Source organism: Polypterus senegalus, chromosome 3 (assembly GCF_016835505.1).
Source record: "Polypterus senegalus isolate Bchr_013 chromosome 3, ASM1683550v1, whole genome shotgun sequence".
NCBI lineage: Eukaryota > Metazoa > Chordata > Cladistia > Polypteriformes > Polypteridae > Polypterus > Polypterus senegalus.
This window is the reverse complement of record NC_053156.1, coordinates 23,692,819-23,715,612: the sequence shown is the minus strand read 5'-3', so window position 1 is coordinate 23,715,612 and position 22,794 is coordinate 23,692,819. Positions and strand designations below refer to the sequence as shown.

General features: G+C 35.7%; 1 protein-coding gene across 2 annotated transcripts in view; it reads right to left on the bottom strand.

Annotated features, from left to right (window-relative positions):
- Positions 1-22,794, bottom strand: part of tfcp2 (transcription factor CP2) — a 101,923-nt gene that overhangs the window by 17,209 nt on the left and 61,920 nt on the right. Inside the window, exons 6-14 of one of the 2 annotated variants that reach the window (XM_039746794.1) lie at positions 19,552-19,704; positions 18,840-18,950; positions 18,475-18,563; positions 7,486-7,534; positions 6,527-6,568; positions 3,204-3,297; positions 1,065-1,155; positions 661-776; positions 365-507 (exon numbers count right to left, since the gene is read on the bottom strand). In XM_039746794.1, coding sequence (XP_039602728.1) covers positions 365-507; positions 661-776; positions 1,065-1,155; positions 3,204-3,297; positions 6,527-6,568; positions 7,486-7,534; positions 18,475-18,563; positions 18,840-18,950; positions 19,552-19,704 — 888 coding nt within the window. The remainder of the gene's footprint in view (positions 1-364; positions 508-660; positions 777-1,064; positions 1,156-3,203; positions 3,298-6,526; positions 6,569-7,485; positions 7,535-18,474; positions 18,564-18,839; positions 18,951-19,551; positions 19,705-22,794) is intronic. The other variant, XM_039746795.1, reaches the window with a different exon arrangement.

Here is a 22,794-nt window from a genome sequence, read left to right as displayed (position 1 = left end):
CACAGAGGAAAGTTGATGTGCCGGACATCTTTGTATTTCTACCTTATATCCTTTTCATGCACTGGAATGTAGATCTATATATTTCACTCAAAGCACTATATGAAAGACATTTTTCTTGCCTTTCAGCAAAGCTCTATTGACAAGGTCTATTGTGATACAAATAAATATAGTCTGCAGAAATTAACCTCTTTTTTGAAATGATGATCATCATAGTGCTGAAGACTATAGAATTAAAGCAAAATAACTTTTAATACTAACATCCAAGCTGACTACTTGTGCTGAAACTAGAACCATAGCATCAGAACCTAATCAAGATTATACACTTGTTTGTTAATGATTTCCCAAAGTTTTATAGAACCTTTACCTCATCGCTGACCAGCACATGAATCCCTGTCGGTCCTTGCTTGTAGATCTGGTTAATTTGCCGAGGAGATATGCTAAAAAGCTGGGCAATCTTTTCAGTTAGTTCAACAGCTGTGAGGTCCTCCAAGTAAATTGCATGGTAGACTGAGAAATTAAAATGACAAATAACAAATATCAGAGAAATAAACAATTGAAATGTCTTTCTCAAAATGATTATCTGATTGACAGCTGCTGCAAAGATACTGGGCATGTCCAGCGTAGAGCTTTGTACAGAGTACTGTATCAGTGTTTCCTTACCAAAGAAGGCGCTGTTGGCACCATCCCCATTTTCATGTTTTTGCTGCTGTTGCTGTTGCTCTCTCACTAGAAGGGACTCCTGACATACGTAGATAGTCAGTCGTGGCCGGACAACCCTAAAAGAAAAGCAATTTAAAGAACTGTTATCTAGGCAAGCTAAACTACATGTAATGATATAGCAAACCAATGAGTATTTGTGGTGTACACTTTTATCAAGCTTCTATAGTTTCACTTTACTTTCCTAATGGAGCATGGATTAAAACTTTGTTTATCCCTGCAAATGTATTATTACAAGAAATCTCAAATAATACACAACATAATAAAAATAACAAGATACAAAATTTAAAGGTGCATGCCTGTGGGAAATAAGAGAAAATTCAATTATTTCAATCCACAATGCTCACCTGCCTTTCAGTGCATTAAAGAGCCGGATACCATCTGCTGGGCCACAGATCTGAATCACATCATCGCGCGTTAGTTTAAGCAGGTCAGCCCCTGACAATAAAAGATTTTGAAAGAAAAAGATTGGAAAATGAAGATAATAGAAATTACAAAAATGTACCATATCTCTTTATATCACAAATACTAATACAAAATGCTTAAATAACTACAGTACATTAAGAAATGATTTGCTTAATTACACAAATATAAACACTGTCAAAAAACATTTAATTTGCCTTTGATAAATGTTTTTTCAATATGCAACAAGTTTTGTTGCACACACAATAGTTACTGACCTTAGTAAGTGCATTGATGCATCTCTAGACAGCAGTCATTAATAATTTGTTAAAATTTTATTGTAACCCAATCGTCTTTTTTTCCAACCAACACATTTGTTCCTTGGCTGGGTGTGAGGTTACAGTATATTTAGTTGTAGTTATATCAACTGGAAGATGATACTTCTTCAATCCAGGCCTTTACAGCTTGGAAGAAGTTTAACATTATTTTTGCCACAATACAAGGTAACACAGCAATAAAGGGACTGAGCAGTGTGCTAATAATAATCAAAAAAGAGACCAAGTGTAAATTACCTAAGAACGAAAATGCACCAAGTACTAGTCAATTTTAAGCTAAAATTTAAAATACAAGTTTATGTTTACTTAAGTTAACTAAATATATATATATAAAAAAAATAAAAATAAAAAAAAATGGGTGGAAGGTTTGTGGTTTTTTTGTGGAGTAATGACCCCTGAAGTTTCTGGCAGTTAATGAAGGAAGGGTAGAGATTGAGGTTGGTCTGGGAGTCCCCCATGGAGTTTCAAGCCAGTTGGCCTTGTCTAATATAGCACATAACAATAGGAAGGGGTCTGTTGTCTCAAAGATTGGGGCTGGAAAATGGAGACTGTGAGAAGGGTGGTGGTGAAGTTTTTGAAGATCAGGGGCTAAAATCCGGGGACTCCCCTCCATTTTTCAGGAGAGAATAGTTATAAAAGAAATAAAGAATCAAATGATTTTTACAATGTGCTGTCTCACAAGGGTTGTGTATATCAGTAATTGAGAGCAAAGATTTTCAAGGACAAGATTTACTGATGTAAAAGCATTTCAGCACTGATAATAAAGTTTATACCACCTGACAAACATTTCTGACAAATGTAAAAAAAATATGACCATAATTGAATGTGTATATTAAAGATTGCTATTACTCAGTCAAATTGTTGTTTCATTTTTGCATTTTTTCCTCTTTTAGTTGAATTTTGGCCTGTGACAATCCAGAGAGAGATTTTTAAAGAAAGGACAAGTTGAAAAAAATTCAAAGATGATTTACCCAAACCTGGCTAAAACACAATCATGAATATAAAAAAAATTATAAAATTTTAATGAAAACAGGACAAGGAAAACCTAAAAACAGAAAGTAGTTGAACATTTAGCACATGTAAAAACAAACAACCATAAACTGCAAACAGCAAAAGGCAGTAAACAATCTGTCAAACTTTTGAGTATTTCTTCTTCATTTAAATGCCTACAGAAAATGGTTTATTTTGAATTTAGAAATGTATTGTTACAGCATAAGAGTTCAATAAATTGATAAATATGTGTACAGATCTTTTGTCATGCAGATTGTGGATTGAATACTATTGTACAACCACTATGTATAACTAAAGAAATGCTCAATAGAAAAGAGGTTATATTACTATTAAGACTTAAAATTAGTTTTCCATCTGCATGTACAAAAAGTTTTTTTTTTATTTTAGTTAGGACAAAATATGTGGCAATATTTCCTTCAAGAAAATGTATTTATCTGACTCAAAACTGAAAAACAACCAAGCACAACTGTTTATATATTTTTGAATTTTGCATGCAAGCATAATAAATGATTTGCCAAGAACTACACAGCATGTTATTAGTTCTGCTTGAATCTTTGGTTAAACTTTGTGGTATACATTTATTCATTGTTCCACACATTTTGAACATTTGTTGACTAGATCAGAATAACAATGAGAAGCAGCAGAAACTACATGTAACAGATGACAGTCATTCTCAAGGCACATATCTAAGCCTCAGGACGTTTCATTTGACCCACCCTGACTACTACTCCTCCTCACCTGAAAAGTTGGTGAAAAGCCGGCAGAACGGGGAGAAGCGGTTTCTGTGTAGCCACTGTTGAGCTTCCTGAGGTGTGGCTGTGGGCAACAGGTTCTAGGAATTTGGGGAAAAAAAACCAGAAACATAGTGAGAAGGGATGGAACTGAAACATTCCCAAAAATCAATAATTAGTTAAAAAGGTTAAAATATGATTTTTAAAAACATTCACCAAATAAAGTACATAGTTATGACAACACACCTTCAAAGTTGACCTGCACTTTCATTTGGATATATGAAATGCTGAATACAAAATATTTATAGCTCTAGAAAAATCCAAGCAAAATAATTTTATAGGTTTGTATTAAACAGAACCTTGTAAACAGACATTCCAGCAAACTATGCAATTTCAAAATTTTTAAGTTTATAATGGTAAAAACACAAAAGTCACAGAATATGTCAACATTAACTATTAAAAACTTTCAAGACCAAAAGTCTTTAAAAAATAAATAGGGAGTTCCAAGACATTATAAGTCTATTTAAAAAAAATATTTTTTCAGAAATCATCAATATGAGCAACTTTTTTTTTTTTTAATTAAATAGCAATGCCGGGAAAAAATTAGCACTAGAATGTTTTAAATAGTATGTTTAGTAAAGCATCAAGTTTAGCATATGTGGTATATGAGGCTGAAATGAAATGGTGATCTGAGAAGTAAATACACCTCATGAAATATTTTTCAATATATATGTACATATCATGATTAGATCTTCATTTAAACAGTATCTAGGAAGGGGATATAATAAAAATGACACATTTACATTTTGTAGTTCATTGTAGAATTTAAATAAACACAAATGCAAATTTTGAATATAGAAAAATTATGTACACACCTACATTTACCATTAATTCAAATATCTAAAATTAGAATCAGGTGCAGATAACTGAAACATCATTAGAGAGGATATTATCTGAACCTGTCTTATTTAAATCACAGGAGTTTAGTTTGTCCTTTTTTGTTGAATGTGCAATATCACCATGTCTAGATGGAAAGGGTCATTTGAGACCTTCAGAAAGAATTCTAGAGTTGTTGTGAGCCTGGGAAGGGATTTACAAAGGATCTCCAAAAAATTAGAAAAGAATCATTCCACTTTCCAGAAGTGGAAAAAATGTCAAACAACTACCTACATGTCCAGGCTAGGGCACCCTAGCAACTTAATCTGAAAGAATACCACAAGATGCCGAGAAAAAGAACCTCAGCATTTAATCACATGATCTACAGGTAGCTCTTGCTGCAGCTGATGTCAACAGTGCATTAGCTTACCATTAGAAAGAGGATACAAGCATTAGATCTACATAGTAGGCATGTGGGGAGGAAACCTTGTATGTGTTCAAGGTCAAACTTTAGTCTTTGTGGACAGCAAAGACAAGGACTTCTGGGAAAATGTGCTCTGGACTGACGAGGCAAATATAGAGTTATTTAGCCATAGTACCAGAAAATATGTTTGGTGAAAACTAAAGATAGCATTTGACCAGAACAACCTAATGCAAGTTGTAAAGCACAGTAGTGGAAATCTTCTGGTTTAGGGCTGCTTTGCTGCATCAGGGCCTGGGCAATTGACCATCAAAGAATCCATTATGAATTCTTCTTTCTAGATTTCTTCTTCCTAGCTAATGTTAAAGATAGACAGAGGAAATGCCTACTTGAGGGGGAAATACCAGCTTTTAGAGCTCAATGATGGACATAATTTTTCCAAAGGCAAAAATGGCATATCTGTTCATTTTTCATTTAATGAATTATTGTAAATTCTAATTTTTAAATTGTTAACCCAATTACCACACCTTTATCTAAAGATACAATTTAAATGATGGGCAAACCTTCATATGTCTACATATGTTAAAGAAGAAGAAGAAAAAAACATTTCATGGGATGTACTTACTTTTTTCACAAGACTTTATTGAAAAAAAATGTGTGCCTCTCTGCATTTTAAAACCTAAACGTCATGGTTTAAGGATTGCATTTAATAATAAAATGTCAAATTTTTAAATATGCAAGTGTGAAAAGCTAATATTCAGCAGCAGGGGCAATTTAGAGACAACATCTAACCTAAAATGTCACTAAGAAGAGAAATGAAACCCAGTGATATGCATGGAGAATGTGCAAACTAGGCAGTTCAGGGCCAGGCTTGCAAATCTGGGAGGCAGTTGGGGCTAACCATTGCTCGACTGTGCTGCCATTAAAAACATGCAAGGATTAATGGCACTGGTTATCCAAGTATAGCAAATTATAGCAGCAGATAGATAAGACTGCTACATAATGAAAATGAAACACTCAGTCTGTTTGACTTAAAGATTTAACTGCCATTTGATTTGGTAAAACATTTTTTTTTTTTTTAAGAGTCTTGTTTATCTGATCAGGAATAAATGTAATCATGATAAATGGGCATTATAAATTCAGCAGCAAAAAGCTGGATGAGATTTTTAATGTTAGATGGCAGGTACAAAATATAGAGACTGAGCTGCTATTTTACACTCAAAATACCTTATTTTCTAAGTAAGAATAGTGAGCTATTGTATACCTTGATCATATAAGTAGCTACAGCATATATAGTCACATATCTTGCCAAAAATATTGGTTGAAAATAACATTTTAGCTTCATATAAGGAAAGTTGATAATCAGCATATTTTCTGCTTAGGAACAAGTGGAGCAAAGATTTGCTTTTCTAACAGTATATTCATCATTTACAATGACCAGGTGTATTGATGCCCAGACTAGAACTGGCAAAGGAATGCGTTCCTTATGTCTGTGTTGTTCACGTCACACAGTCCAGACATAGCCAAAGCATTTACATGTACATTCCCCTTATGTGGAATGTATGCACTGCTCATGTGCCATAACATAGTAATGCCAGTAAGGCATAAACATGACTCCCAGCATTTTTTTTTCTGTTGATTTTCTATGTTTTAGAAAAAAAGCTCATTTTCTAAATATGTTGAGTCAGCACTACGTGCATTCTCTGCCATAATGTCCATCACTTCCATTCAGAGAAGAATATGGATACCTGGCAGAAGTCAAGAGTGTTGGGACAGATTGTTAACTGCTGTGATAACTCACAATGTCTGGAGAACTATCAATTGAGACACACAACTTTAAAATATCCATGCAATTGACTCTTATACTTTCTTAAAAAATTAGCCAGTGACAAAATATAGGATTCAAAAGTGCAGGGCAACTTTGAATTACTTTTAAAAATATATACACTCCTCACAAGACCTGTGACAGGAAAGGGTAAAATTCACCCACTTCATTTAAAAGTCATTAATAGCAAAAACAAAATCATATATACCTGAAGGCTCCCGCAGTCACTTCTAAGAAGATGGCAGGACAACTGCAAAGCAGAATTTCACTTCAATTTTACTGATACACCAGCCAGTCCAGCCCTCTCCTAAAAGTTATCTATTCAAGTTTATACAGGAGCAGAAAGTAGTTGAGAGTTCTCTGCTCTGATCAAAATCCAGGCAGCTCTTTAAACCTGACCATGCCCCACAATCCTACAATAATAACTGCTGAGTGATAACTTGGCTTAATCATATTTCAGGAGGACTATGATATCTGTGGTAATGATATACATGTAATTAAAAATTTGGAAAGTGCCAAAAAAATTTAAAACACCAAGAACTTCATGTGGCAGGTTTAAGTCACAAATTACCAAAATATGTAGTACATTTTTAAATAACAAGGACCCTCACAAATTTCAAGTTAAGGACTGTATAGTCTAGTAGTATGCCTTCTACACAAAATTTACATGTCAAAACTCAGTTGTGCAAATTCAATTAAGAATATTCTGGGCATTTTAGAAAAAAAATATTTTGAGGATTAATTCTGGGTGACTAAAATGCCTGCTCAATACCAAAGAATATTTATAGAGAAAGTGGATCATATACAGTAGAGCCGGTGATGTACACCGGTCTTTCAACAATCACATCAAAGACTGCAAATACTTAGTTTTACTTGCACCCAATAATAATCTCTTCAATGATCCACAGGTTTCTGACAGATGTACTTCATTATGCAGTTTTGCTAACTTGTGAAGAAAACTCAGGGGTAATTTGGTGATGCCTGCTAATACAATAATTTACTACTATTTGGCAAGCCTTTGAAGCAGGCATAATAAGCAACAAGTGATGCAAAGTTAAAATTACACAGACCAGTTAATCATTCAGTAGTGGTCCTGTCTGTCCATTTTGTCCCTTGTACCCAAGTTCATCCCAAACAATTCACACCCCCAGGAGAATTGAAACTTACATCTGTGATCTGAGCTACAGGCTCCGGCTGGTGGCTGGGAGAACCATTGCTAAAGGAAAATAAATTAATTATTAGATTAGCCATGGTTTTATTTGTTTCCTTCATTGAGATGGCCACATCACATCTATATACCTGCCCCCTTTGTGTTACAAAGTCTTAACACATTTCAATTACTACTATACTTCAAGGACTCATTTTAAATTTACTGTGTTTAAAATATGAGCAAGACATTAATTTTTTAAAACCACAATTAACTTAAAAATTCAAACATAAGGCAGGAAACCCAAAGGCATACTAAAGAAGGCCATGAATGGCAGAATATTCAAACACCACTTTGTAAATTACTATATATGCTATGTTTATGGGTTCATGGCCTTGATGAGGCAAAGCCTTTGAAATAGGAAGTTTCCCATATCCTATTGATCAACAACAGTAAGTAGTAACAGTAGTGACAATACTACTACTATCTACCGTCCTGCAATAGCAGTCTAAAAAGTGGCCTGAAATAGTCTATCACAGCCATACCTGTTTCTGCTCTAAAGACAGAGCTTAAAGTAGCAAGTATACTGAAATGAAATGCAGTGAAATAAATGAATAAAACTGACCTAAAACCTATTTTAGAGAATAAAGGAAGGGTTGGCTACACAGCCAAAACATTGTGTCTCTAAGATTCTTTTCATCTTTAAAGCATGGGAGCAAACTTTACTTTTTCTTTTTTTTTCTATCACCAGACACTCAAGGAATGTGTTTTGCCACTACAAGATGAAAACACAAGATATGACAGGATTGGAAAATTGGTAATGGGATTGGTTTAACATGTAAACATTTCTACATAGTGTAAATCTAATACATGTGAAAAAGTACGCCCCATGGATATTGCTTTTTCAACATATCTGAAAAGGCAAACAGTAAATCTTCATTCAAAAATGATATACCTGAATAAAAACACAAGTAAAAATTGATTTTTTTGGTCATTTATTCAACAATAGTATTAACAGATACTGTATAATGGTCTACTGGGAGGAAAAAGGAAGTCCACCCTTGGATTCAGAAGCTGGTATTACCCCTTTTAGCAGAAATTATTTTTGTAGATGTTTTGCATAATTGCCCCCCAGTCTCTGACATAGGCTGTGAAATGTCTGACCACTCCTAAATGGAAAATTCCTTCAATTGCAAGATGTTTGGGGGGCTTCTTGCATGTACTGCTTATTTCAAATCTCCCATAGCATTTTTATGGGATTCAAATCAGGGCTTTGACTAGGCCTGCCTATAACCCTCCATTTCCTCTTTTTAAAACAATGCTTGGTGGATTTGCTAGTCTGCTTTCATCGTGCTAAAAAGTCAATTTCCGGTTCAAAGTCAACTTTTGGTTTAAACATTTCACATTCTCCTCAAGCACTTTTTGATATACTGCAGAATTATTAGTTGACTCAGTGACTGCAAGCTGCCCAGGCCCTGAGGCTCAAAGAACCCCAAACTATAACATTCCCAACACCATTCTTCACGGCTGGTATGATGCTCTTCTTCCGAAATCTTGGGTTTGCATGAGAAATGTCTTCTTTTACGGTGGCCAAACAACTTTTTTGATTCCTTTGTCCAGAGTGCATTGTTCCAGGATGCCTGTATATTCAATGGCAAACTGTATTCTTGTTCCAACATTCTTTTTGGACAGCAAAGGCGTTCCCCTTCCGATTACAGATGCAGGCACTTAGACACCAACTGTTGCAAAAGTTACCTGCAAATCCAGTGGTAAATTATGGAGATTTCTTTTAGTATTAAACGGTCAGCTCCTGGGCTAAATTTGCGATGTGCTGGCCAGTCCAGAACAAACTAGTAATTGTTGTAATCTAAAGTTTGAAATCTACCTTACAGTGGAAAGGTTTCTCTCTCACTCTATATGTAGTGTCCATCTGGTATCTATTCTCTTGCCCAGGCATAGTGCTGGCGTTCACAAGAGGATGGGAATGTTCAATGTCTTAAGGCAACTGTCCGGTATAAAATAGTAAACTGTGTGGCGTATGCAAGTGGGGCATAAAATAGGACTTTAATGTCTGACAAAAGAAAGGCAAGAAAGATGCACAAGGAAAGAGGGATACAAGGGCTTGAATGTCCAATGAGTAACGGCAACAAGACGCACAAAGAGAAAGGGACATAAGGCATATCTGGTGAACAAAGGCTAGTAAATACATGACATGACTGAAACAGACAGACTTACCATTGTACAAATAACCCTGTTTTAACAAATGGTTTTACTATTCTAGTTTCTAATAATTTGGTGATATTTTTTAATTCCCTTACCAGACTCATAGGCATTCAAAACCTTCTTTCTGGGGGACTTGGAGAGATCTTTTGATTTTGATATAATGACACCATACATGTCAAAGGCGAGGAGAACACCACCCTTACATATCTGCAGTTTAAATAAAACTAGTTCTACTTGCCAATGACTTAATGAAGTTCTAATCACTGGCACCCAATCTGGAATATCTGATTCTACTTTTATGAATCTGAAGTGGTGAAAAACTTTATTGTGCTTACTTTGTCTATGTGACAAATGTGCATTTTTGTTCATTGAAATCATGAGAATAGATGCACCCTTTAATCTGCATCAATTTTATGTGTCATTTATTTAGGTATATGACCTTAGCTATAGGCACTGTTTACATGAAAAGCTAATGTTTACCTGTTTAAATATGTTGAAAGAGTCAACCATTTCCAAGGGGGGTACTTATTTTTTCACACAACTGTTTTTTTCTGAATTTTCATTGCGCATAAAATCTAATTTAAATGTACTGTTAAATGCATATGCTATACAGAAAACTGACATTGCCATACTTAAGAAAAATAAAAATGAACAATAATATGGTTAACTTGTTGAACCTTTTCATTCCTTTACTGCCACAGCGCCTTCTCTAGCTTATTCTCATTAATGTAACTTTTAAACATCAAAAATGGATCTTTTCAGAGCATTGAAAAGGCACGTGGCTCTTACACACTGACTTCTCCATTAAAGCCAACATCACACTGCAAGGATTTTTCAACAAATTTCAGTTCTTTACTTCATTTACATTCTTAATAAAATCATGGCAAGTTGCATACGGAGGCAATGCACACTTGCTACCATCAGCTGTGCAGTGAGATAACAATTGTAACACATTCTCTTAATCCCTACCAAACTAATATGATTTTCTTTAAGCGAGTCACAAGTTTTAAGGTTGGCTTCTATTTTCCAATGATTTTCAACCAGCAGTACAACATATAAAATGCACACAGCAGTGAAGAACTATGGTTGCTGCAAGGAAAGTCAGTTTTTTGGACAGTGCAAACAACAAAACAAATATGGTCTAAGTTTAACAGTGTGTTTTTTTTCTCATCACAAAGGAAAGAATGAGCTACAGCAAAGGTGGTAACTACCTGCTTGCTTTTAATGTTGATGGTTAACTTTCATACAGTGCTCTTCCTCTTATTCTTTTATTTTCATGTTCACTGGAAACCAAAACTTAAGAGTACTTTTGAAGCACAATACAAGGTTTGATGACATGATGAAAATGTATAAATAGTTAGCTTCTACCCTAATTCCTAATTTGACACCTTCAAATGAAATAACTGCACTTGGTATAATAATATGATCTCTTGCTAGAAGTTGCCTTAAAACCTGCAATGTCACACCAGCCTTGGAAACACAAAAATTTTAAAGATTCTTACAATTACACATAAAAATAAACTTGAACTCAAAAGAAAGTCTTTTTATAATTCTTTACAGCAATTTTTAACCCATAAGCTTTTAGGGGTGGTGCAGCACAATGACAGCATGGAAATGGCTTAAAATGCACACACATTTGCATGCAGGTATGTGCACACACAGTCTCAGAGGTTCTTTTTAATATTTAAAGCCGCGTACCAATAAAGCACACCTGCATAAGCAAGAACACCAATACTTAGTTTTAAATTATGTTTCATACACACTATATTTTATATATTATACACACATACAAAGTATGTACATACACATTTACATACATAGCAGGAATACATTCCAGAGAAGGAACACATGTATTCCACATATGCAGGTTTTCCTTAAGGTATCCCGATTTTCTTCTGATATTCAAAAGACAAGACAAGTTAAACTGAAATAGTTACTCTAAATCAGCCCATTATGATTTTGAATGTGTGTGTGCATTAGAGTGACCTCAAAAATACAGTCATTTTACAGGACTGTTAACTACCATTGACTACGCCAAGATGGGCTTTAGTCCCTGTGACCCTGAACAGGATTAAGTGGGTCAGAAAATTAAAGGATATTTATATTAAACATACATACATATAAAAAACTGGAGATTCTCTGATAGGATTCATTGCTATTTTAATTAAAGTACATGTATTGGAAAAATAGCAAACAGTCAAATCTGATTAATAGTAATAGAAAAAAATAGCTACAAGGTATTAGCAATGAGGAAAGATTGAAACACCTGAATTCTGCTGGTTTAAGCAATTGTGGTTAAAGAGAAATGATAGTACTTCCATTTATGAAGAGAATCAATATAATGGACTCCAGCCATTAAAAAAGTTCTTGAACAAGAATGAAGCTGATGAAAAGGAAATTTCATATAGTTTTTTTCTTCACTCCAAGAACCACTAATATGTGGAACAAGCTACCAATTAACACTGTAGACAGTAGTACTTTGGGGACCTACAAAACTGGACTGGATGATACATAGCAGGAGTTAGGTGTATGGAGATTGACCATCTATTTTAGACTTGCCATTGGCCTATTCTCATGATCTAATGTTCTAATTGAATTGAATTCTAATTTAGTCTACAGACCACCAGGGCCATATTCATTGTTCATGACTGAATTTAACAACCTTCTATCTGATTTGGCTATAAATTATGATCACGTAGTTCTGATGGGGGATTTTAATATACACATTGATGTGGAAACTGAAACTTTTAGCAAATGTTTTACTTATTTGTTAAATTCAGTAGGATTTTGTCAGATTGTCAGTGGTCCAACTCATAATCATAACCACACATTAGATTTAATTATAACTTACAAAGTTGAAATTCAAAATTTAAATATTGCTCCATTAAATGAAGTTATTTCCGATCACTTCTTAATTACATTTGATTTAGTTCTGCCCATGCCAACGCACTCACAGATTAAAACAAAGACAGTGCGACATCTAGATATCTTATAGATACCTTGAGTAAGTCGAGTGTAATTGTGGAAAACCATTTAGATCAGTTAACATCAAATGTAAACGTAGAAAACAATTTAGATCAGCTAACATCACATTATAATGTGACCTTGAGAGAGGTTCTGGGCACAGTGGCTCCCCTTAAAACAAAAGTGATCAAAGCACATAGAAATTAGAGTGTCGAAAACTGGAGCGCAGATGGAGAACAACAAAGTTACACGTCTTTCAAATTGAATGGACAGAGAGTGTTAATAAATATAAAAAAGCCCTCTTTAAAGCTCGCTCAGAATACTATTCTACATTAATAGATAGCAATAATAAAAATCCTCGGGTACTGTTTAGAACAGTGGCTAAATTAACAAATGGGAATTCAGATCAACAGTGCAAAATACCAACAGATATTAGCAGTACAGACTTTATTAACTTCTTCAATGAGAAAATTAAAAATGTAAGATCCCAGATCTCAGCATCACAGTACAAACCAAATACTAGCTTAGCAGATCCTGCCGCACATTGCATTCAGCACTTTAATAATTTTAATCCTGTAACTGAGCAGGAAGTCAACTTTAATTACTAAAATGAAGCCCACTACTTGTTCCCTAGAACCAGTGCCAACAAAACTAGTAAAAAGTGCAATGGATGTTCTTGCAGCGCCTATTCTAAACAGTATCAATAGTTCATTACTGCATGGCACTGTACCTGATGCACTAAAAATGTCAGTCATTAAACCTTTACTTAAAAAGTCAGACCTAGACCCACACATACTAAATAATTATAGGCCTATTTCAAATTTACTGTTTCTCTCTAAAATACTAGAAAAAGTAGTCGCCAGTCAGCTTCAGTCACACCTTACAATTTATTTGAGAAATTCCAGTCTGGTTTTCACACTGGTCGTAGTACAGAAACTGCACTAACAAAGGTTGTAAATGACATTCTGATATCCTCTGATGAAGGAAATTCCACTGTAATTATGTTGTTAGACTTAAGTGCAGCATTTGACACCATTGACCATTCTATTTTACTGCACAGGCTAGAAAACGATGTTGGGCTTACAGGCCCCGTGCTCGCTTGGTTTAGTTCCAATTTATCAAATCGATTCCAATATGTACAGAAATGTGCTGACAGTACTCCATCATTATATACAGAAGTTCAATATGGTGTCCCGCAGGGCTCAGTACTGGGGCCATTACTGTTTTCACTTTACATACTTCCACTGGGATTTCTCATTAGGAAACATAATGTTAATTTTCACTCGTATGCAGATGACACCCAGTTATACCTTTCATTTAAATCTAATGAAGTTTCTCCGATGTTGTCTTTAATTAGTTGTGTTAGCGAATTAAAGGAGTGGATGAATGATAACTATTTGTCTTTAAAAACAGATAAAACAGATGTTAATTGTTGGAGGGAATGACGCTGATCACAGCAATATTTTGTCATCATTTAACTCAGTTGGAATCCCAATTAATTTTACTGAATCAGCCCGCAATCTTTATACAGCCTCCAGTTAATCCAAAATGCGGCTGCAAGAATTATTACAAGAACAAGAAAATATTAACACATAACTCCAGTTCTTAAATCCTTACACTGGCTCCCGGTTAAATTTAGGGCAGATTTCAAAATCCTCCTTTTAACATATAAAGCATTAAATGGCCAAGGTCCAGCTTACTTGTCTGAACTTATCATGACATACAAACCTAAGCGCACATTAAGATCTCAAGATGCCGGTCTGCTTATGATTCCAAGGATTAATAAAATAACAGTGGAAGGTCAAGCTTTTAGTTACAGGGCCCCTAAACTGTGGAATGGTCTTCCTGCTTCTATGAGAGATGCCCCTTCGATCCCAGCCTTTAAATCCCAGCTGAAGTCTCACTACTTCAGTTTAGCATATCCTGACAAGAGCTGCTGATTAACTGTACATACTGCATCTCTGTTGTTAGTCATTAGCACTAAAACATAAATAACATGATAGTTATAATTGAATACTAACCCATACCTATTCTGTTTCTCTTCTCGGTACTCAAATGTGGCAATTGGTGCCACGGCCCACCTGCCAAGTTGTTTGCCTGCCTATGGTAAAGTCATCCCTGAGGATCACAGGAATCATGGGAAAGAGGGGTCCTTTCATCGGATTAACTGGCCGATCAACGTTTCAGCCGTGGAATACCCAAATGGGGGAAGCAGCTTGATGGATGAGGTCTCCAGGACTCTAAAAATATCCAAATCTTATTATGTGATATCATCTACTGTTAAATTCTGCTCCGTACTTCTAAAATTTTTATTTTTATGCTGTATTAAGGATTTGTTCTGTTCTGTGTATTGTATTGACCCCCTTCTTTTGACACTCACTCCATGCCCAACCTACCTGGAAAGGGGTCTCTCTTTGAACTGCCTTTCCCAAGGTTTCTTCCATTTTCCCCTACAAGGTTTTTTTGTGAGTTTTTTCTTATCTTCTTAGAGAGTCAAGACTGGGGGGCTGTCAAGAGGCAGGGCCTGTTAAAGCCCATTGCGGCACTTCCTGTGTGATTTTGGGCTATACAAAAATAAACTGTATTGTATTGTATTGTAATTGAACAACAGATGTCACTTGATAAGATCTCAACAAAGAACTGGCAAGAGTCTAATCTTTGGAAACAGAATTTTTCCTGTATGAAGAGGAGAAATATAAAATATCTGCCTAATAATACTGTTCAGAAATCCAAATTTAAAATATTTGTAACTGACAACTCATACTCTTTCGTTATTACACTTTTTTGCCAATGGCTGATACATTTTACCCATATTCAGCAAGATTAGCTTTTGACAATGGCTTTTTAGTCAATGTTTTTAATGTACAGTATGTTCTCAGTATAATGAAATTCTTACTTGCATGTTTCCTCAGTATAGCTGAACATAAAAACAACACCAACAAAAGACACAGACACAAAAATTATACATATATACATACACACATGCATACTGTTCATTGTGTTTTTTGTAACTGACAATATAGCAAGAATATAATCTGTGGGTAGAAACTGTCCATAAATTTAATGGTGCGAGTGTCAATGGTCCTGTACCGTTTACCAGAAAGCATGAATGAGTAGGAATCAGCTGTGCATGGTAGCTGAGATCTTTAATTTTCTTGTTTGCCTTTCTAAGGCACTGAGTGTGGTATGTGCCATGAAATAAGGGCAACTGGGTGTCGGTCATATTCTAGGCCACCTTTATCACCCTGCAGTGTTTTACAATTATGAGCAGAGTAGGTACTGGACCAGGATGTAATGCACTGAGTGAGGATAGACTCTGGTAAGCATTTGTAGAAGTTTGTGAGAATAGATGGGTGACTACTGCAAGATTTCATCCCGATTCTTTCAGTTTCAAGACTCTTATGTCACAAAAAGTATCTGGAAACAATCTAATTTGGCCAACAATCAGAGCGAAATTCATAGTTAGGTTATACCAAGTTCAGCTCACAATGTCCATCATATTCTTTCCTTTTCAAACAACCAGACACTCTAGCTTTCCTTTTCTTGTGCGCACAACAACTCACTACTGAAACTGGCTGCTCACTACAATAAAATAAAACCAATTTGATTTTGTTGCAGTGATTTGCAGAGCACTGGGGGTGTCATACTAAAGGTCACAGGTATGCATCGCGACTGTCCACAAGTTATTTTGGTTTTCAAAAGATTATCTAAATGATGGCTACAACTTAACATAACTGGAAAAGTCATGTAGTGTGTTACGCACCAATATTCCATGTTTTGCTAGAGGAAAACAGTATTACTTATATTTCATTGATGATCTCATTCCAAAAAGGGAAAGTCAGATTCCATTATTGTAATGCACCAAGTACATGAGAACAGTGTATCACCTGCAATCAACACTATCTACAGCATTTGGAAAATGCATACAACTATACAACATAACAAGCGATTTAGGTGCTTTAGGTCTAATTACAGAACTGGCTGTTTGCCTGTCATCTCACTTCAGTTTATGACAGCACAATACTGAAAGACACAATATAACTGCACTCCAGCCAGATTAAACTATCTTTAGACAACATGATACAAAATTATGGACTACTTTACTTTGGCTTCCATAGGCAATTTATATAAAATATCTTGCTACTCTGTAGTCCACCTTACAAATTATCAGCTGTTCAACCCTAAATAATTTTGATACTTGTTAAATGACTGTATGTGTGTTACATAGAAATGTTTGTGTCTATACTTAAATGCAATACTGGTGAGGAGACTGCAGCAAGACAAGCGTCTCAATGCAACTATTATTGTGCAAATCATTCAGTCACATTAATAAAAAAAAAAAGAAAACAGCAGTAATTAAACCTTCATTAATAAAACATCTAAATACATCAAGCGAGAAACATGTCATTAATACAAAACTACAGTTATTAGGAAAGGCTTTATTGAAAAGTATTTTAGACAAATGCAGGCATTCATTTGTGTAATCATTTGGATGCAAAGATGGCACTTCCACCAAAATTCACTTATTATGTGCAGTTATCTGGGTTGTAAGAACTTTCTAAAGCAAATTTAAAAATGCAAGTTTTAACAAACTATGTGAATATCTAGCATCTTCTAAGAATGAAGCTAGTTTTAAAAGACAATTTGTAACTAATGCCTTCCAATGGAACCAAATTTACACATTCACCATTGCCTATTTTAATGCCATCCAAACAAATTAGTTTGTTGGTTTTTACCACAAGTTAATACTCTGTGTTGATCCACTTCTAGTGCTACAGTATAAAAACTGGTTGAAACTTTTCAGATGCAAAAAGAAAGGATAGAGTAGGAACTGTTATTGCAACAAGTTAAAAAAAGTCTAGTTAAATGAGAAAATGACTCCCAAATGACATACCCCAGAAAACAGATCAATCTAAATGACTTACAAGGTCAAAGTACAGTATAAATTGATTTTCTTTACTTAGAGCTCATATGTGTGGGGTGTGTTTAGCCCCCCTCTTCACAACATGAGTGGCAAAGACGTGAAGTGGCTGGCGGGTAGCGCGGGCCATGGGGGTTGGCGAACGAAGCGAGCATGGGGTAACCCCCTAGTATATATATATTTTTTTTTCAGAGAGGCTCTAAGAGGAAAAAAGACATGACTGAAATTGCAATTAATCAGTTTATATCTATTCCATTAGTCTACTCTAGTCTAGTCTATTCCACTTTTCATTGCAGGGGTTGGATGTTTAAAAAAAAAAATCTTCCAGATGCATCCCTAATATGGTGTTGGCACTTTACCCAACATTCTGCAGTCTTGACAACAGGACATCAACAACCACTATGTTATTTGATATCCCTCTTTTTTTAGTCAAAGACATCCCAAGGTTATTCACAAGCACATAATTATTGTACATTTGGTAATATTTAAAAACTTTTATTAGCGTTATTGCAGTATGTACTGCAAGTAAATAAAGAAAAACAAATATTCTGCTGAATAACTTAAGTTGGCCAGTACCTTATTAAGCAAACTTTAAAAATATGCATAAATAGAAGGCAGCACATTCTTTGGTATCCTTGTTTATGTCTCACAATGAAAATGACAGTGAATTTTCCATTCAAAAAGGCCAACTCTGCTGGAACAAAATCATTCTCAAAATGTTACCCAAAATTGTTACCTGTTGTTCAAGTTATAGTTCTCTGCAATCAATTGACAAAGCAAACTTGAATACTGGAAACATGTGGTACTGCCATATGTAATTATAGACAAATGACATCAATGTTTCCGGAAATGATTAATAAACAAGATAATGAGGAAAGGAGGAAAAAAATAGAATGCATACCCTTCTCCAACTGTGAAACTACTATGAGAGCTGTTGAACCCTGGAGAAGGTGTATTGTTAACATAAGAGATCTCTGGCCAAGGGGAGCACTGCAAATAGGAAAAAAATGACATGAACAGACATTCCTTCACTACAGATGCATTAAAAGCACTAAAAGACCTACAAATGAACCACCCCAGTCATAGAACTATGCTCTCCTACACATAATGTAAAGTTTGTGGAGTAGTCTCACATTGCATATTTTTACCCTCTCTTTTCAGCCCAAGCCAAAAGTAGATAAGTGGGAATCCTTTGTTTTTGAAGAAGGTCTTGTTGCTTCTCTAGTCAAAAAATTAATCATGAAAACTGCTCATCCTTCACCCCACCTCTGTCAAGATGGTTGTCTCATAAGAAGGCTGGTACTTCTCCTTTTCCTGAGGCGTTCTCTTCTCCATTTTCTCACGGTCAGTTTTCTGTTTTCTGTCTGCACCTTTGGGCTGCAGAGAATTAACGTAAAAAACAAATAAACAGAAGGCTTTGGGGGTGGGGCGAGAGAAAAGAAGAAAAAAAAAAATTCTGAGCAAAGGTATTATAGTTTTGATTTACAAGTTATAAACCTTGCAATTTAAATCAAATGAATTTAGTTTGGCCTAAACAATATACTAGTTTTACTGTGGAAGATGCAGATGAGTTTAAAGTTAAGAGAAGTTAATTGTTCGGGTAAAAAGCAAATGATTCGGGATTGTGATGTGAAAAATAAATGGGTTATAAGATCAATAAAGATGCTGGGAATGACCCCAAGTGTAACATAATAAAAGAAAAATGGATTTCACTCTTATGGTTACCAAGAACAAAAGAATCTCGGATTGAAAGGAATTTTATGGGCAATTAGCCAATCTGCATAAACCCACACTACTTGGGATATGTGTAGCATACACACAACTTGCAAATCTGGATACACTCAAGACAATTATCAGAGAGCCTGTATGGGACGAAAAGGCCTCCTGTCAAATAAGAGTCACATGCTACCAATATATTTTTGCCATGAACACCTAGCATTAATAAGCAAGTCCATATAAGCAACCCAGAGTCTCTAACCTTGAACACTTTGATCTGGCAGCTTGCTGAGTGCAGGTGTTCTGTATATTCTCCATTTTCATTTTCTTTGAAGGTATCAATCTGGATGCGAAATGGAACACCCTTTTCACCACCATGCTTCCTCATGGTGAATTCTGTGCTGATGCAGTGAACCTATTCAGACACGAAGGAGGTAAATAGATTTTGGTTACTGATCTCACTTAACAGTTAGCAGGTATAAAATGATATAATGTTAGGAGAATAGCAAATCCTTTCTTTTTGAGAAATATTGCACTCATGTATAAACCAGAATCATCTATATATATATATATATATATATATATATATATATATATATATATATAATTCACTAAAGGCATGCAAGACAGTGAGCGCAAGCAAGACAGAGAGCACACGCAAGACAGAAAGCCACACCCGCCCGCCAACTCTACGGGCAAGCAAGGCAGAGCGCCACGCCCGCCAACTCACAGAGCCCCGCTCACTAACTCTAAGACCATGGGATACGCACGACAAAGTTACGCCCGCCTGCCATCTCTAATCCTACTTCCGTGTCCACCGTTGCTCAATCAAATAGCAATAATTAGCAAACAAACAAAGATAACTGGCAGTAACAGTGCAAAATTCACAATTGGTATGCCAGTTTGAAAAGATAAATTTTGAGGGTAGTTTTAAAATGTGTTATTGAGTCGAGCTGATGTATATGAGAGAGAAGAGAATTCCCGAGTTGAGGAGCTCCATAGCACAGAGTCTGATGTGTGGTACAGAAAGTACAGCTGCAGATGAGAATCAGAGTGAGCGAGACGAGTGTCAGTCTGTAGGAGCGGTATTTAGTATTGTATTCTGTAGTTAACAGGGAGCCAATGAAGTTGAGAGAGAATAGGTGTAGTATGTTCAGTGGATTTAGAATAGCAGGTTATTATCGTGGCAGCAGAATTTTGAATAAATTGTAAGCGATGGACACGTTTTTGTGGGATGTCCCCCGTAAACCTGTACAGATTCAACAGGTGTACTGTGGAATCCATCCTGACAGGATGCATCACATCCTGGTACAGCAACTGCTCAGTTCAGGACTGCAGAGCTCTGCAGAGTGTGGTGAATACAGCACAGCCGATTACGGGCACACAGCTCCCTGCGATCCATGTCTCAGGAAAGTGAACCGTATCAGGCGGGACCCCAGCCATCCTGCACTGTCACTTTCCAGCTTCCTCCCATAGGGGAAACGACTAAAGTCCATTCGGATGTGCACCTCCAGGTTCACGAACGGTTTCTACCCAACTGCAATCAGACTCATGAACAATCAGTAACCTTGTGTCACCTCCACTGCTACTTGCACATATACTTCTGCCACTGTCTCTATTTATTCCTAGGATTCTGGTTTTATTTATTTATTTACTTATTAAATTAATTTATTTATTATGTGTGGGTTTTTTCTTTGATTATGTTCACTGTCTGCAGGGGCACATACAAGCATTGAAAGAATTGAATTGAAATTGGACTGATCCATTGCACCTGAGCAAAAATTGCATTAGAAATACCAAGCACACAAAAGCTAACATGGTTAAAAGCACACTGTCCAAAACTGTGAAAGTAATTTAAGAGACAATTATGGTGGATGGGGAAAAAAACAAAACACTGGTCTGTTTGGAAGAGATGGTCTACTTAATGGAGAAGAGGAGCATAAAAATCAAGAATCTTTCATAAAGTGGCTACACTATTTCAGAGCAAATTATAGGAAATGCAATTACTGTTATTATATTGATGTGGTTTTCTGTAAACTTATCGTCATTGACGTCAATTTAGCTTAGTATTTTATAGCAGGGAGTCAAAATACAACAGTGGTTGGTTCTTCAGAGATCCATGAACCATGGTTGTCTTTCCAAGTCCGGGCGCAGTTATTTTAGATTTCCCATTACCTAAAGATGAGTTTTTAGATTAGTTTAATGAGAGACAGTAGCACAGACATAGCACAGTACAAAAATTAACTGGTGTTCCATTATGCATAGGTTTTTACATGGCTCCCCATGCTATCATCATAGCCTCTGGTTCCAGTAGTTGTGTAAGAAGCACATTGGAAAACTGATGAATAGACAATTTAAACCATGGGTGTCATACTCAAGGCCAGTGAGCTGTATATTGCCACATTTAAGCAGGATGCTTCATTAATATTCAGGACACGTTACATATGGCCAATAATGGCCTGTTAGTGTTCCTTTTTACCATTTGTTTCACATATAGATTGTTCTCATATATAGTTTAATCCCTTTACATTTACACCTAGCATTAAAGTGCGTTTCCACTGTCCACACAGGTTTATCTTTGCAGTATAGCAAACTGTAATTACTAACTTGTAGTTAGAATAGAAACTGGCAATTCATATGGAACCAATACGAAAAATGGAAAAGATAGCATCATGCTACAATGCCATAAAGATCTTTAGTGTTTTAACTATGATGCTAAGCAATTGACAATCTCGTGAAGAATATGGTAGAACAGCTTAACAAACCACTGAGCTAGCATTTTACAGCTGCACTAATATCAGGGTTGGCCACCTTTACACAGCTTAGCTGACTGCTGTTACTGCCCAACACGATTCTTTTATGTTTTCCTCTATCTTAACTGACGTATGTAGATACAAAACACATTTGGATTTCCACTCATGTTAAATGTGCTTGCTATCTGTTTTTGAACAGTTCTGAATTTGGTCTGTGTGATTTATTACCAGCACGTCATGCTCCGTTTTTTCCATGGGGTCAAGTGCCATCCAAATGTGATGCACATTATTAAAACAGGTATAGATGAATGTACATTGTTTTATCTACAAATTCTTGCCTTTGTCCAAACTGAAGCTTTTCCTTGAGTTTATGTGCTGATGTATTTTTTTCACTCAGTGCTGATTTTAACACTGTTTCTGCTGGTAGCTATCCTAACCTGCTGCAATGTCCAAGCAAAGTTAATAAAGAGCAAAAAAAAAAAGTTTAGAATGACAGACATGAGGCAGAATATACAACTGTCATGAGCAGAAACAAAACTGTGTCTTGTTTGCACAGAAAATGTAGCAGTAGTCATTTCTTGATATACTTCCAACACTGCCCAGAATGTAAAGTGTTTTGGCCCACAATTAACCTGAGCTCGACAGATTCGTCAGATCTAAACGGATAGTAATTTGCAATTATTTTGTACAATTATTTATGGTAACAAAAAGAAATAACTGATTTAAGCCTTTTATCTCTCCTGAGGAGCCTA